This window comes from Urocitellus parryii, chromosome 14 (assembly GCF_045843805.1).
Source record: "Urocitellus parryii isolate mUroPar1 chromosome 14, mUroPar1.hap1, whole genome shotgun sequence".
In the NCBI taxonomy this organism is placed as follows: Eukaryota; Metazoa; Chordata; class Mammalia; order Rodentia; family Sciuridae; genus Urocitellus; species Urocitellus parryii.
The window spans coordinates 44,125,946-44,142,649 of NC_135544.1; the positions used below are offsets into that span (position 1 = coordinate 44,125,946).

Sequence of the window (16,704 nt, forward strand, 5' to 3'; positions counted from 1 at the left end):
TATTTTATGACACTTAAAGCAATAGAACTATTAAATAATATTTTCAATGTGAATAAACCTATTTATTAAAATGATGAACTTTTGTAGGTTATAATTTTGTAAGATTATCAGTCTAAGATCATTTAGTTATCTAAATCCTTATTTACATCCATCTCTTTATGGTACCACAATGGTAATTTACTACAAATAGAATGTTTTTACCTTCTGTTTTCTTGAGCACACACATTCCCCACTGAGAGAAACTCCCAGGAAATAAGCTGTACAATAGGTATCATCCAGAACCATAATATTTTAAATATAAATATGGCAAAATAAAAGGTCTTTTCAATGCATCAAAAGGAACATTGAAAATTTATACTTAATGATGATTATTTCACACTTTACAAAAAAGTAATCTAATAAAGAAATGAAAAGCATATCTATTGTTTTTCAGGTCATAAGGATGTTGAATGGCACACATTCATTATTAATGCCCCTTGCAAAGGTCATAATCTGCTTATATGGTTAAGAGAATTGTCTGTGAACCAAGACAGAATAGGGTTTAAATGCTTTGTGACCCTGAGCAATGTGTTAACTCCTCAGCAGCTCATCTTTCAAATAAACATAGAAATGAACATACCAATATAATATGAATGTCCAGAGTTTAGTTTCCTCCTGCACTTCATTGTTCATTTTATGTAACTACCTTCATTCCATCAGTATAAGCTAGATTCTTCTAAAATGAAATAAACACTGCATGTAGCATGTGTGTGTGTGTTTAAATACTAAAAACAGATAGTTTTCTAAATGATTGTATTAGTGAACATGACTTATAGCAAATAAGTTGCTGAGTATTATTGAGATACTCAGCTAATACTGCAAAGCATCACTACACAGAGAAAACAATAAAATCTATTATCTTCTCAAGTGATGAAAGTACCATCTGCATTCATGTTTGCATTCTAAGAATTTAAAAAGCACATTTATATTTTACTAGTAGTGTTCTAAAGATTCAGATAAATAATCTGGCTTTTTAATCTGGAAAATTTTGTCTGACCAAAAATAACAGAAAGTGATTTTAATTGTTGCGAGAATTGTTAAATTTAATCATAATTTGAATTCAGTATGTATAGTATGCATTTTTAAAGAATCTTGAAGTATGTGACCAAGGTAATGTGCAAAGGAATACTTTGAATGTTATGATAAAATTGAATTGCTTCATAATTTCACTTTTTAAAATAACTATTTAGATGGCTTGAGGTAAGTAGCTTTGTCTCTACCATGTCCATGATATTTATACAATAGTGAAGTCTAAGAAAGTCTCTTTTATTAAAATAAGATATTCACATTCTACTTTTAAGAATATAAATCTTAAATAAATGCCTAAGAAGAATTTTTAAAAGGTAATTAAATCTGTGAGAAGGCAAGGGAACAAGAGCAAGTAAGCTGAGACCCACTGTATTTTGAATGCACTTTTATGTCTGAATTGGAACTCAATGGAGCTTGTGAACCATTAACTTCAATTACCCCCCCAAATCCCAAACAAACCCTGGACATTGTAAATCTCATTAATTTTAAACTCAGGGGGACTGGAGTAAATGGACTTTGAATTAACTCAATCCAAATTACCTAATATTAAAGCATAATTGGAATTTAGTTGCTTTAAATTATTTGCTAGCTTTGTGCAAAGGCAGAATAGATTCCTATACTGAGGTTTATTACAGTATTATCTGTTCTTGGAGTTTTGAAATATTGTATTTATAATGAATCATTCTGAGATTGAGAAACTAGGGAAATTTCACGTTTCTATATGTTTTTGTAAAATTGGGAAAGTTTTTATTTATTGTATTCTGAATTGGTTGCCAATTTCTAAACGCAGAAGTATAAAACATTAAGTATACCCCATACTATGTTATTTGTAATAAAATTGTAATTCCATATTTCTCAGTCTCTTTCTACATTCATGCCTGTAGCAACAAGGCAAAATATGATGTTGTTACTGGCCTAAAAATAAGAATGTAAATATAGCAATAACAAGAAGAAATATGCTGCAAAATGAAAGAATCTAAAACTAAGAACACATTTTCCAAAAAAAAAATATTGAAAAATATTCCACTGTCTGGTAGTCTGGTATCATTATTCCCATATACCTGTAACAACTAGTCACTGCTTGGAAGTATTGTATCACTATTTTTGTGTTATTTGTACCAGACTTTATTTATATAAAATCTGATCATTTTGGGTCAACCTTTCATCAGTGCTCCTTTTAAATATATCTTATGTAAAAAAAATGTTAATACTAGGATAAATCATCATGCATCCTTTGTGCCTCCAAGTTTATCAACAGTAAACTGTGAAAAAAAGATCATAAATTTAAGCCAATCCATGTTGAACATCAGTAACATACACATACAACATGTTAATACTTATACCTGAGAAAAAATGTGCTTTGAAGCCTTTCTTGGATACGGTATTGTCAGATTTGAACTCAATCCTCATGTTGTTGTACTGGGATGTGATCACTTCCGGCACTTCTGCGCCACAGAATTTGCCATGCAGTTTAGAGTCAGAGGAAAGACCACTCCAGATCTCCACATAATCGTATTTGCACACCTGGAAAAAAACCCCACAGTGGTCCTAATCACTAGACCAATAGTACCAGATGATTGACATTTATTTGAGAAGTATATCATGTTTTTTACCTGTTTGCTCCCATGGTAGTCAAACTGGAAATGACAGGTTAAAGAAAATCAAGAACATGGTTCAACTCTGAGATAAAAAGTATGAAACATAGAGAATAATCTTCTAGATTGTATATACACTGACATGCTTGTTTCTTTGTAGCAAGTGATTTTTTTTTCAAAAAAGATAAAATCATAAGGAGAATTCAGATGAATATTTGTTGAGATGATGGTGATGATGGGCAGAAGAGCAGCAGTTTGTCACTTTTTCATTTTTTAAAAACTACTTTTATTTATTTATTTAATTCACCAAGGATTCGACTCAGGGGCACTTGACCACTGAGCCACATCCCCAGCCCTATTTTGTATTTTATTTAGATACAGTGTCTCACTGAGTTGCTTAGCCCCTTCTATTGCTGAGGCTGGCTTTGAACTTGCAATCCTCCTGCCTCAGCCCCCTGAGCTGCTGGGATTACAGGTGTGCACCACTACTCCTGGCTTCATTCTCTGATTCTTTTTTTTTAATTGCTTTAAATTTCAAAAGGAACTGCAAAAAGTATTTATATAGTATTCTATTTTCTACAAAACATGACAGGTCATGTACATAATATTAGTAGATTGAGTCTATCAAACACTAGCAACAGAAATAATCCTTTCCATTGTAGAGATGAGAAAACTGAGGTTCAGAATTTTTTTATATAACTTGTCCAAAATATAGTTATCAAACATGGAGTATGGGGGTGGACAGAGTCTGGCTTAGTCCTGTTCTGTGTCATGGAAACATGACATTCTGATCATAACAACACCATTACTCACTTTCAAAGGGAAAGACAGACCCTTGGTATATAATAAAAAAAAAAAGTCAGTTTCCTTTCAAATTATGAAAATTACTGATGTTTCTTATTTTTTTCAAGTTTGTAGGTTTGCAGCTGGATCACAAACCAATAGCAATTCTGTTCAGTGGAATGGAAGCAGGAATATATACCAAATTGAGATCTACTCATTCTGATTTATATGTAATACACTAACAATACCCAAATGGAAGAAGGCAAGTGAGTGCCAGGTAGTCTTAAGCAATTTATGGCTCTCAAATGTTCCATGATACACTCTTCCAAAGTTCCAATAGGGCACATTCTAAAGAACACATCTTACATGAATGACCTTATTACATAAATGTGTAATTAGAAAGGTTTAACAATGCACACGATTGAACCCTGGGGCATGATGTGTTCTTTGAACTATGTCAACTCAAATTACTGGTGATATTAATTAGGTGATAAATAAGCAAAATGATGCTAGGAAAAATGAGATAACTTTTCTACTTACTTTGTTAAAACTGAGATTTTTGTTTAAAGAGGTCTTCAGTATATTATAGGAGGATACTTATAGGGCTAAAGTTCTTTTCATTGACTTTCCTTTGGTATCTCAGTATAAAGCAGAAAATAATGAAGGTTTAAACTTAACCCATTATTCTGAAATTCAAGTGTTTGCTCAGGCCTCTGATCATAACAGCACAGATATTCAGAAAACATGCAGAATTCTGTGATGGCTTCTCTCATGGTACCACCACTATTAACAGAGTTCTAGGATATGTTAATAAAGTTTGTAAAGGGTCCTTATGTGGACTATGACTATGAGAACAATGCTTTTAGAAGACAGTGCCCCATTTATGTAAATCACTGCCCTCCTTCATCCTGAATATAAATCTCTCTCTAGTCTTCTCAGAAACATGTACCAATTAATGAATTCAAAATATCTCACTTGCTGCAACTAATAGCTTTAGCGAAAACTATGAGAGTAAAAGTCATTCAATACTCAGTTCATATCAAATCACAGGAATTGATAGAGAAATCCCATTTCAAGAATTTTAACTCAATAAAAGCTTTTCCAAAAATACCATAAAAATTTTGTCTTCATTTTAACATTTCCCCAAATTTGAAGTAGTCACAAAAGGAAAAAGATGTTCCATTTGGATAAAATATATTAAAAGGATAAACTTCAGTGTATCCCATCATAAAACTCACACATAATGTTAAAAAATAATCTGAAAAGGTCCATTGAGTTTTAAGATTCTACAATCATCTAAAATGTATAAATTCAGACTTTAGTCTCCTTTAAAGGGGAACAAAAGTCATCTATCTATTGTGTCACAAAACCCTAGAAATAGATTTTTAAAATGCACAGAAGTACTTTGGCTACTATAGACAGAAAACAGATTAAAAAGAAGGAAAAAATAGGAGGTTAAAAAAAAGAACTGGCAAAGATAAATATATAAAAGCAAAATTATATGTAAAATCCACAAATGTTCCCAACAATTATTATCCCAGATATATTTGTTCTCACACTTTGTGTTTTGACAGAAATATAACAAAGACACAATAATCTTTATGAATTAATTTTATCATGTTTAGAAGTGTTGAATCATGTTCATTGAAGAGTAAGCAAAACTGAAAAGCAGAAAAAAATAACAGAAAGTAAGAACCACCAAACAAAAAAGTGTTTATCACCTTTTCTCTTGAATTAAATCAGCGTTGACCAGGAAAATTTTTGAAAGGTTCTTATTTCCGAGCTTGACATCCCATTTGAATTTAGTGTGTATTTAGTGTGTATTAGCACAAAGGATTTTTCAAACAAATGATCTCACTTATTTTAATGTGACCACCTGACAGAAAACTGTACCTTTGCAATGTATGCTATATTTTGTAAAGAAAAGATAGTGTCAACTAAGTACATATATTACTGAGGCTAAAAAATAAATATTCCTTTTCTTTTCTTTCGCAGTGCTGGGCACTAAACTCAGCCAGTGAGCACAGTAGGTGTGCAGTCTACCATTGAGCCACATCCCAAGCCCATTCCCTTATCGATGAACCAGGAGCAAAATTCGTAATGAAATGCCACACAGAGAAGAGAACAGAACTACAATGTATCACTGTCCCTGGGACAATGATTATTGGGACTATTTGTGGGCTTTATACATAATTTTGTTTATGCATTTCAATCTTTGCCTCTTCTTGTTTTCAACCTCCAACTTTTCTTTCTAATTATTATTTCTCTTAATTCTTCATTAATCGAAATATATTCATTCCTACCAACAAAATGTTCCACATTCTCCCATTCTTACATTTTTGTGTGGATCCTGATTTTTTTTTTTTTAAAGAAAGTCTATGCGGCAAGAAGTTGACCTTAAATACTCTATAATTATTTAATAAATCAGGAAAATAGTGTGTATTAAATCTGCTGAGTTAAAACTCCCTCTGGCTGATTTTCAATCTCCCAGAAATTGTCTAAAATATCATCCAACATCAACAACAATTATAATCAGTTGCAGAAATGAGCAACAGAACAAAGAAACATTACAACACCTACATCATTATAATAGATCCTTTTGTTCTTTTTTTCTTTGTTTTTTAATCTTTGCCAGTTTGCCTTAGTAATTCTCAAAGTATGATTCAAATGCGTGGTATGTATGGTTCACTTACTTCATTTCCCTCTAATTCAAAAAACTCAAACTTCATAGAAATTCTGTATTGAGTTGGTGCAACCACTTGCCACACACAGTTTTTGTTGGGAGGGTACTCTTTAGGCCAGCCTGGGGTAGTGATGGTGCCATTGAGCTTGGATAGAAGTCCTCCACAAGCCGCTAAAAAGAAGGAAAAGGTTTGCTTAATAACATCACCCCCTTCTGACCCCCCCATTTCCACTGGTACCTTAGCATCCCAATGTTAAATTTCAACCATCTTCAGGATTTCAAAATCTAATACTGCACTCTCTGCTCCTTAGCTTTTAATACAACTATTTTAATCATCAAATCCCATTTATAAACTGCTATCTTATAGCTTTAGAACAAAGTAGATTATGACTGTACTACCACATTTTAAATCACTTGAAAGTTGGTCAAGCAATATAAAATGGGTTACTTAACTTTTAAATTAGTATAATGACTACCATAATGTCTTGGCTACTATAGAATTAAGAAAAAAAAATTTTTTCTCAAGAATTGATAAGGCTGTTGTGGGAATTAAGGAAAGAAATGTACATTGATAGATAGATATCATAAAAAGGTTTCATGGCAATAAGACCAAAATCAATTATCTATTTTCTCAAACTATTTTTTCCAAAACAAGTAATGCTATTATCTAAGCTAACAAACAAGATAAATTGTGTTAAACAGAACATGCTTGTTCCAAAAAAAATCTACTTAACAACTGGTTTTCTTTCCTTTGGGATGATCTATTTATATTTCTTCTCTTTCCTATTGATACCAAAATTTGCAAAATCATGTTTTCCAAAAGCAAGTTGAAAGAAAAGGACATATATTGTGCACAGTATAATTAATTAACTCCTAGGGAGTCCAAAGTTACATAAAGATAACTGGCCTCTTTCTTTGCCTTTGTGCACATATGCATGTGCATATATATTGCCATATTTATAAGTATGCAAAAATACTACCTGAACATTCACTTTTATCAGTTTTTGGCAAATGACCATGAAGTAAAATGTTTGTTTCTAGGACCCACATATAAATAATGGTCATGTTCTTTTATGATTGATATACATTGTTCTCTTCTGAAATAATACTGCATCTACTTTGTAACTATGTCATTTTCATTCTAGGAGAGGAGGATTAGTAGTTTAACAGGTAGGATGGAGACTTTTGAAAGCCAGACAAAGTTCAAACTCACAAGAAGAAATAGGGAGACTGATTTTTTTTTTTTTTTTAAGAAATAGGCCATCAAGGGTGTGACACTTATTCCTTAAGCAAACAGTTTTGCTGCTTTTGCCACTTTCATCCTGTTACAGACACACTGGAGAACAAGGTGCTCACTTTCCAGAGACTTGCTTCTTGGTGAGCAAAACCCAAAATAAATTAGTACATGAATACAAATAATAGTAAACTGCTACAAGTTCTAGGTAGATAAATTTAGCAGAATTTTTAAAGAGAGATAAAATATAAATTGACCATAGGAAGGAAGAGCAGTCAATTTCTTCCATCTGTTAATGAAGGTCTGTAAAAGGGTGGAGGAGGGAAAGTGAAAAAGAGGGAGCTTTAAATTCTTAGGAAAGGGATCTTAAGCCATGGGAACAAAACACTGTATGGCAAACCTCACATTAGATTGTGAAGGGAAAATGCAGAAAACCATGACAAGTGATGATTTAATAAATCATATATTCATAAAATGTGCATTTAGCTTTATGCTAAATGCTTTGCTCTGACTATGCTAGATGTTAAAGATACAAAGATGGTTCAGATTCTGGCTTGTCATCTTAATAAGGGAAACATTCATAGAATATGTTTAAAAAAAAAAGATAAAAACAATGATGAATAGACCAATGGATGGATGCATGAAGGGATGGATACAAAACTAGATCTAGATATAGAAATCAATATGTATGTATGTATCGATCTATATCTATCCATCCATCCATCCATCCATCCATTATGGGCCTGGTGACCAAAAGAGAAAGGGACTGATCTCTAACAAGAATCCAGGCAAAGATTCACAGCAGCCCTGACTGTGACTGAAGTGAACATGAAGGAAAGAGAGAGACAAGAGAATGAGAATACATGAAGGAAAGGGATGGGCAGGGGTCTCCAGGCAGGCAGCACTGTGGCAATCCAGCCCTACCCTCGCAGCTTCTTCGGTCAGGCCCCAGTTCGTAGCCAGGCTCGCAGGCACACTGGTAGCTGCCCAGAGTGTTCAGACAGCGCTGCTCACAGCCTCCTCGGTCAGGTTTGGCACACTCGTCCTCCTCTATAACAATGGTGAGAGATACAGAACAAGTGGAGCGTTTTGTCTTTACGTGGTAGGGTGCAAAAATTTTTGTAAATATGATGCTTACTGGCTCTAAATAAAACAAAGACGATTCATTTCTTTGGGAAAGGAGCAGGAACAATGTATAAGCCCTTGATGGATCACACAGAAGGCTCATGTTGCTGTAGCCTCCTAAGAGTCATGGAAGAACCAAGAGAAAACTAGGACAGGGTCAAAACGGAACAGTACCTTCTCCAAGACACAGTGTGCATGTTTGTGTTTTTTTTTTTTTTTTCCTGAATTTCAGGTCAAATGAGACTGTCAAATCTTAGAGGTTGTTCAGAATGAAATAGAAAAACTTACTGAAAAAGCATAGTGTCCCTATTAATTTCATAGTATAATTTGCTAGATGAATCTCAAAAAAATGATTCTAGGGGCTACTGAAATATAGTTCAGTGATAGAGTACAAGCTTAGCATGTACAAGACCAGCCTGGGGTCAATCTTCAGCATCATACACACACATATAAAATTATTCCTTCATATTGGAGATTGAACCCAGGGGTGCGCTGACACTGAGTAAAAATCCATCACTTTGTATTTTTTATTTTGAGACAGGGTCTCGCTAAGTTGCAGAAGGTCTTGCTAAGTTGCTGAGTCTGGCCTCAAATTTGCCATTCACAGGCATAAAAAGTTTTTTAAAAATATCATTATTAAGAAATATTATGTGGCAAATATGTTATAAATTAATATTCTAACAAATAAAAAACTCAGAAGTTGACTGGATCTCTTTAAAGTGTTTACTTTAAATACTTATATTCACTGTTTCTTATAAGGACATTTTGATGCATAACATAATAATTCAATATTTTCACAAATGTATATGCTACTTAAACTGTATATGAAAATGTCTGAAAAATAGATACTATTTTTAAAAATGTATATAACAGAATACTCCATATCTTGCTTTCAAGAAATAACTTAATGTGAATTAGGCAAATTGTAAAGATCCTCTGGTGAAATTATCTATCAGCAAAACACTAAGTATTTTTGATAACCAAATATACATAAATATCACAGGAAAAATGTTTGGCAGCCCAATTTTTTTCTGTGAAATATAACACATACAGAAAAAATTTTACACTTTGATTGATTCATATAGTTAGAGCATCAAGTTTTTCTGTATTTCAATTCATATGATGAATACTTAAGTAACTCTCAGGGATAATTCATTTACTCTTGTTCTTGAAATAAGGAAAATATTTAGATGTCTATCAATAAATTTTGACATATACATATTGATTGCTTCATTTATCCTATAAAAAGCAGTGTAGAGATAATTGTTTGCTCCACTCATAGGAAATTTTATTCAACAATGACACACTTAATATAAATGTCTACAAATTTCCTATAGGCATATTTGATGTTTCTATTTACACAAAAGTAGTTTTCATTTTACCTTCATAAAACACATCAAATATGTGAGATAAAAATAAAAATGCAATTATGCAATTCAAAATTAAAGCTGATCAGCAATAATCCTTTGTCATAAAGACATTTTAGGCATCAGAATAATTTGCTAAAGAAGATGTAAATTCTTTCCAGTGTGGAAGAACACCATTCTGGAAGTGATTCTTTAGACATGCTGGCACTTGGAGATAAACTGATGTGTCAACTACATCTCAATAAATTCCCTTCTGGTTACGGATCCTTTGTTTATTACGTGTATTCATGTACTGTAAATATTTTCTTCCTTTCTGAATTTTGTTATTTTGACTATTTCATAAAGAACATATGGTAGCCATCCTAACAGCATCTCTACCCGGTGCTACGAAGTTCCAAACTCCAATATTTCACTAGTTACCTTTCCCATCAAAATTCACCAAATATCTTTATAAACAGAGCATACTTCAACTTTTAATACAACCACAAGCCAGTTTTTCCCTAACTTTAAAATAAATAATACAATTCTCCCTGAAAAAGAAAATCTGATGTTTGCACATTACTGCAAATTACCTTTGAAAAAGTTAGCAGCAAACCCTGCCTTATTCACAGTTCCGTCAGAAACGAATTTCATCCACAAGGTATTGGAGGTAGATCTTATGTCTTCAGGTTTATCATAACCACAGAAACGACCTATCACAGGGCTATTATCACTGTTTCCATCTCGAACTTCTAGGTAGTCATAGGCACAGTTGTCATGTCTTTCAATCTACAATAATAAAAAATTTGTGAACATGACCTCATTAATACATAAACAATTTTATAGGAGGATTATTATGTACTCTCAGTGCCATAGGACTGAGTTGTTAATACAAAAGTTACTTAAGTGAGTGCAATAAGTATTTCTCACAAGCGCACATGTTACATTTGAATAAAGGACTTTTAAAAGTTAAAATTGTATGGAAATATATCCATGTGAGTTAGGACCAGCAGGAAAATCTGAATGGAAAATCTGATAATATGTGATGACAGTATTTCATTGTGTATAACATTCTTTATCCATAATTAGCATGGCTGGGCATAGAAAGACTTCTATCTTGTAGAATCAGCAGTGGTTTCATTTAAAAAGACAAAAACAAAAACAGGGTCTTACTAAATTGCTTAGGGCCTCACTTAGTTGCCAAGTCTGGCTTTGAATTTGTGATCCTCTGGCACAGCCTCCCAATTCTCTGGGATCACAGGCATGTGCCACTATATTTGGCTGGCTTTCTTTTTCTCAAGGTAACATGGTCTTGTCTGCATGAGCCCTTTTACATTGACACACTCTTTTTAACCCCCATAATTTCCCTTTCCTTAATGACTAAATGCAAATATTAGATCAGAATGTCAGCCTGACTCTTGTTCATGAACCTGACACTTCATAGAGTACTCTTGTTCATGAACAATTTGGCCCTTAACTTCTAAACACAACAGACCAAAAAATGTACAGATTACTATAAAAATAATAAGACAAATTCTGAATAAAATTTTTACTTTTAACTTTCTTTTTCATAAAAATTGGGTATTATCCCTGAAGTCTCAACTGTTTATTAGGTATTTAAAGCTATAAAGGAAAGGCATCCATAATTTAAAAACCATTAATACTATTACATCGTGTCAACTACTATTCAACATGTAATTCATTAGTTGATGGAGTTCTCCCATTATGAAACTAATATCAGAAATTCTATTTCTTTTGGAATTAGATTCATTCAGAGAGTTACAATCTGAATGCATGAAACTGCTTATATAGTTGGTTGAAAACTCCTTTTACAAATCCATCAATGCATTACCAGTGATAGTCTTCATATCAAGTAGCATAAAGACAACCAGGAAATAAATTTATTAGAAGCACAGATTTTGATGTAAGAGTACATGCTACATTTGCCATTTTCTTTCCTGCAACCACAAAAGAGAATTCATTCATTCTTTCAACAAACATTCAGGACCTACTCTCAGCTAGGTACCCTTCTCAATATTTGGTGTATATCATTTAGCAAAATATCAGAACTTTGCCCTTCTGTATATTACATTCTTCTAGTGGAAAAATAGAAAAGGAATAACAGTACATAATCAAAAAATATGCAATCAAATCAGAATATATTAGAAAGTGTCAAGTTCCATGAGAAAATATGAGTGAAACAAGGTAAGGAGTATAAGAATTGGGAATGGGGTAGTGGTAGCAATTCTTAATGATATCAACAGGTAGGGGCTCACTGAGCATGCGAATCATAAATGCACACATTTTTCCTCAAGACAAAAGAAAAAAGTCAACACTAAACAGTAACAAGAATGCAGATAAAAAACCAACTATAGATCCTCAGCTGCTTAGAGCAATATAGAATAAATTGCCCCAATTCATAAATCATATTGGAAAAGGGAGGGAATAAAACAAGATGAAAGAGGAAAGGAATTGAAAATGATAAGAAAAAAACTCCTTGCAGGAGAAGGTCCTTTAATAAAAATTAAATCATATTGTTTCATATTAAGAGGCATGCTAGAATAAAAATTAGTAAGCTAATTTCAAAGGTCTTTCAATTAGTATTTTAAGAAAACAGTTGCATTTAAAATTGTGCTATTCACAGGCAAACAATATAGACACTATTGAAAATGAAAAAAAATTTTTTTGAATGATTAAACAGAAATTGATATTTCCCTGTTCATCACACACACTGTCCTTTTAATCAATAAACAATAAATCGCTTTCAATTTTAATTTCTAATATATTCACTGCTTAGTTAAACACGAATACTTAAATATGTGATACACAAAGTGTAGATATTCAGATATCATGGGTAAATGTATAAAAATGTCTAATTTTAGGACTAATTACACTAGTACCTACTTATGGATTTCATTTTATTTATATACTAAATATTATGTACCTCGTATTAGGAGGTAACACAGGAGAAATAGGGACTGCATACTCACATAACAGTGTCTTACTGATCGAGTTGTTTAGAAATGAAATGTGCCTTTTATCTATATGAACTTAACATATTCAGAAATGCATTATGCCTCACAACACCAACCCTAGACCTCTTCTCAAAGATTGGAATGATGGTGTTTGTATACCTTTCCAGTTTAATCCTGTGTGGAAGGCAAGTACAATGAATATGCTTCATTGCTATTAATTATAATTATTCTTCGTCAAGTGCACCTACATGATGAATGAAAGCATAAGTGAAATTGTGAGTCATTTTTATGCCATTTGTGCGATATTTTCGCCACCTGTGCCATATCACTTCATCAATGAATATACAGAATAAATGTGCTGAAGATACAAAGTGAATTAAGTCCACTGATGTCATGCCAATAACACTAAGCTTCTTGAAAAAAGGAACAACAAAGCTGATGATATATAAAAGCAATAAATAAATAAAAAAGGAAAAGCAGTTTCTTCTTGAATTAAAACATGGATGCAGTTCAAAGAGCTGAGAGTCAGGTGCAATGTCATGCACAATCACACACATAAGAAATATGTTTTGTAATAATGATGCTGATTTATTACACACTTTAATGTAATCAGAGCATAATCTACATATGAAAGTGGCAAGTTTATCACAAAGAGAACAGACCCAATATGTCATAAAGAATACAGTGAAAGTGATAGTAAGTTCTGAACATTTTTTCAGAAAACTGATATTTAAATGATACTTGAAATAGGTCCAAATACACAAAAAAGGAATAACACCACCAAAGGCCAGCCAGAGGGGTTAGTGTTACATTTCATTACTCAGTGGGGATCTCTACCTTTAATAGCCAGTTATTGAACTAAGAAAAAAGTGAGTTTTACCGTTTAGCAAAAAAGTAAAATGAATTTAACTGGGCTAAAAGTGGTCAACCTCTCATTTTAAAACCACCAATTTGTACAGAGTTTCTTGAGCTGTTCTTGCAAATGAACTCTAACACGGAAGGAAAGCCAGTCCAAGAGGAAGGGGCCAGACCCAGGCTTTGCATCCAACATACATTATACAAAATAGTGTATATAGAAATAAACATATGTAATTGTATATCTGTACTCACAGCAATATGATTCACAGCTAAAAGATGGAAGTCCTTGTACAGGTGAATAAATATACATACAATGAATTGATATTTAGCTATAAAAAGGAAGGAAATTTTGATATATGTTACAATATGGATGAAACTTGACATTATGCTTAGTGAAATAAGCCGATTATGAAAAAAATAAATGCTATATGTGAGTCTGCTTATAGGAGATACCTAGACTCACACATAGAACAGAAATTTACAGAGACAGAAGAAAATTATTCCTGCCAGGGACTGGGAGAGGAGAGAGGGGAGAAGGGAAAAGGAAGATTGAGAGAACTATTGTTAGTGGATATAGAATTCAGTTTTGCAAGATGAAAAGAGTCCTAGAGATTGATTGTCCAATGTGAAATGTACTTAAAACTACTGAACATACACTTCAAAATGATTATGATGGTAAATTTCATGTCACAGATATTTTACTACAGTAAAAATCTTATTACGTAGTGTTATAATGCAGCTTTAAAATCTAATCAAATTATACATTCAAATATAAGTAATGTTTTGATCAAAATAATGCAACTTTTATAGGTAATATAACTCATAATGATATATACTCAGAACAAAGTTAAAGTTGTTTTTTGCTCTTGAGGAAAATGTTAAGGAAACTATAATACAAGCAATACAGGTAAGCATTTATCATTAAATATTAAGTTAAATTTAATAGTGAGAAAAATCATGTAAAATCCAGGAACTAATGCTATCAACAAACAGAATCCTGAACAAAAAAGGGGAAGGCTTAATATAAATAATTATGTTTAATTTTGTTATTCTATAAAATTAATATTTATCAGTACATGTATTTGATATTGAGTTAATATTAATACATGATTACAGTTGTAAAAGGGGGAAAATATACTCAAAATGTTAAAAGCAACATCCTGGGTCTTGGTTAAGTTTGTTTTCATGTGGATTCTTTATTTAAATGCCTCCACTTCCTTTTTTGTTTTTCTTCAAGACACAAGCATTTTACATTTACTCATGAATGTAATAGTTTTACTAATAACTTCTATGCACAAATAGTATATACTTGACAGTGTGTAACATCAATGAATGAAGTAGACGTGTCCCTGACTGACATGCAATACCATGGGCAATACCAGATATCAATACATATGAAAACATTTGGGAGGGAACAGCATTGGATAGAAGGAAAGAATACTGAAGAATACTATGGTGGTTCTTGGCTACCAGGACTCAGTGACGTAAATACACAGACTGGGAACTTTGTTTCAATCACAATGCTACCAATTTTGTGAACTTAGGCAAGTTTATTTAAAGTAACAATTGCAAACCTCTCAGAGTTCAATTGTAGACTAAATTACAATTTCTGAAGAGCTTCTTAATTCTTCTCTTCTTCAGTCATTAGCCAATACATAATCTTAGCTGCACACCCCCCAAAACACTGCATAGCAAGTAAAAGAACATAACTAAGACATCCTTATCTTGGCTTCTTAGTTCATTTACAAAGACCACTACTTATTGTAAGCTAATGCAAATATTTAAAGAAATTAAAAGAGTGTTTTTAGTTGGGCAATTTACCAAATAATAAGATAAAGCCTGTTGTATGCAGGAACATTGAAGCTTGTAGCAACGATGGTTAAGGCTGTTAAACATCTCTGGTTTTCATAAGGAAAGAATCCTCAAATCAGAATGTGTAGCAATGTTGACAAGTACCTCAAACTTAATCCCACTTGAATTAATGTATGTGAGGATTTCAGTTTAAACAAAAGTAAGCTCCAGGTTTATTTCACTTCTTTTCTATTTTATTGACATTTCTTTGAAGTTGTTCCTGTAAACATTCCCAGTCTCCAAAACTTTTTTCTCTTCTCTATTTCTGCATACTGAAAGTTCTCAAATAAAAGAGTACTTAAGGCTTATAATTTTATAAGTAACACTTCTGCTGAACAGAGGATGAACTCTTTGAATTAATTTCAGAGATAATCTAAGTTTATATACAAATTTACTTCCATATATTAGTGTTAAAATACTGCATCCCGTAAGAAAAGAGAAAGTTTCCTATCTTACTCCACACTGGGGATGCTATAAGAAACTTCCATAGACAGAGTGGCTTACAAACATCAGAAATTTATTTCTGACAGCTTGGGAGGTGAGAAGTCCAAGATCAACGCAATAGCAGATCAGTGTCTGGTTAGAGCCCTCTACAAGTTAGCACATTTTCACTATGTCCTCCTGTGGTAGAAGCTCTCTAGGCCTTCTTCACCAGTTCAGTAATCAGATTCATCAGGGCTCCACCCTTATGACCTAATCACATCCTGCTGTGGTCCTTGACTACACAGGAACCTAAGATACTAATCACATCCTGATTACCCCCTCACCTCCTAATTCCATCACCTTGGGAGTTAGGATTGCAATGTATAAATCTCGGGACATGCAAACATTCAGGACATGCAAAGCTCTTCTCAAATGGTATAAATATTTGGTCCTCTCCTCAAATATACCTGATAAGCATTAACAGAAGCACTTAGGCTTACATTCTTTACTTATATTAAAATCCAGGTCATACTGGGAAAGATGAAACTGTGGCATAAATTCCCATAAAGGAGATCTAATAAGTTTGTTTTTACAGTAGCTCTCAACAGAATGATGAGTTTTATCTTAGTGGCCTTTTTAGAGTAACAGAGAATAAAGGAGAAAAGTAAGACAGTTTTTGAAAAGAGTTTATGACTCAGTTAAGTGAATAAAAATTGTTTTGTTAGGCAAAATCAAGAAACATTGAGAATTTGGGATGACATTA

The 16,704-nt window shown here is 32.7% G+C and overlaps 1 protein-coding gene across 1 annotated transcript in view; it reads right to left on the reverse strand.

Moving 5' to 3' along the window:
- The window catches only part of Tll1 (tolloid like 1), a 188,356-nt gene that overhangs the window by 26,611 nt on the left and 145,041 nt on the right, over positions 1-16,704 (reverse strand). The window contains exons 13-16 of the mRNA XM_077792620.1: positions 10,428-10,623; positions 8,288-8,413; positions 6,140-6,300; positions 2,412-2,592 (exon numbers count right to left, since the gene is read on the reverse strand). Coding sequence (XP_077648746.1) covers positions 2,412-2,592; positions 6,140-6,300; positions 8,288-8,413; positions 10,428-10,623 — 664 coding nt within the window. The remainder of the gene's footprint in view (positions 1-2,411; positions 2,593-6,139; positions 6,301-8,287; positions 8,414-10,427; positions 10,624-16,704) is intronic.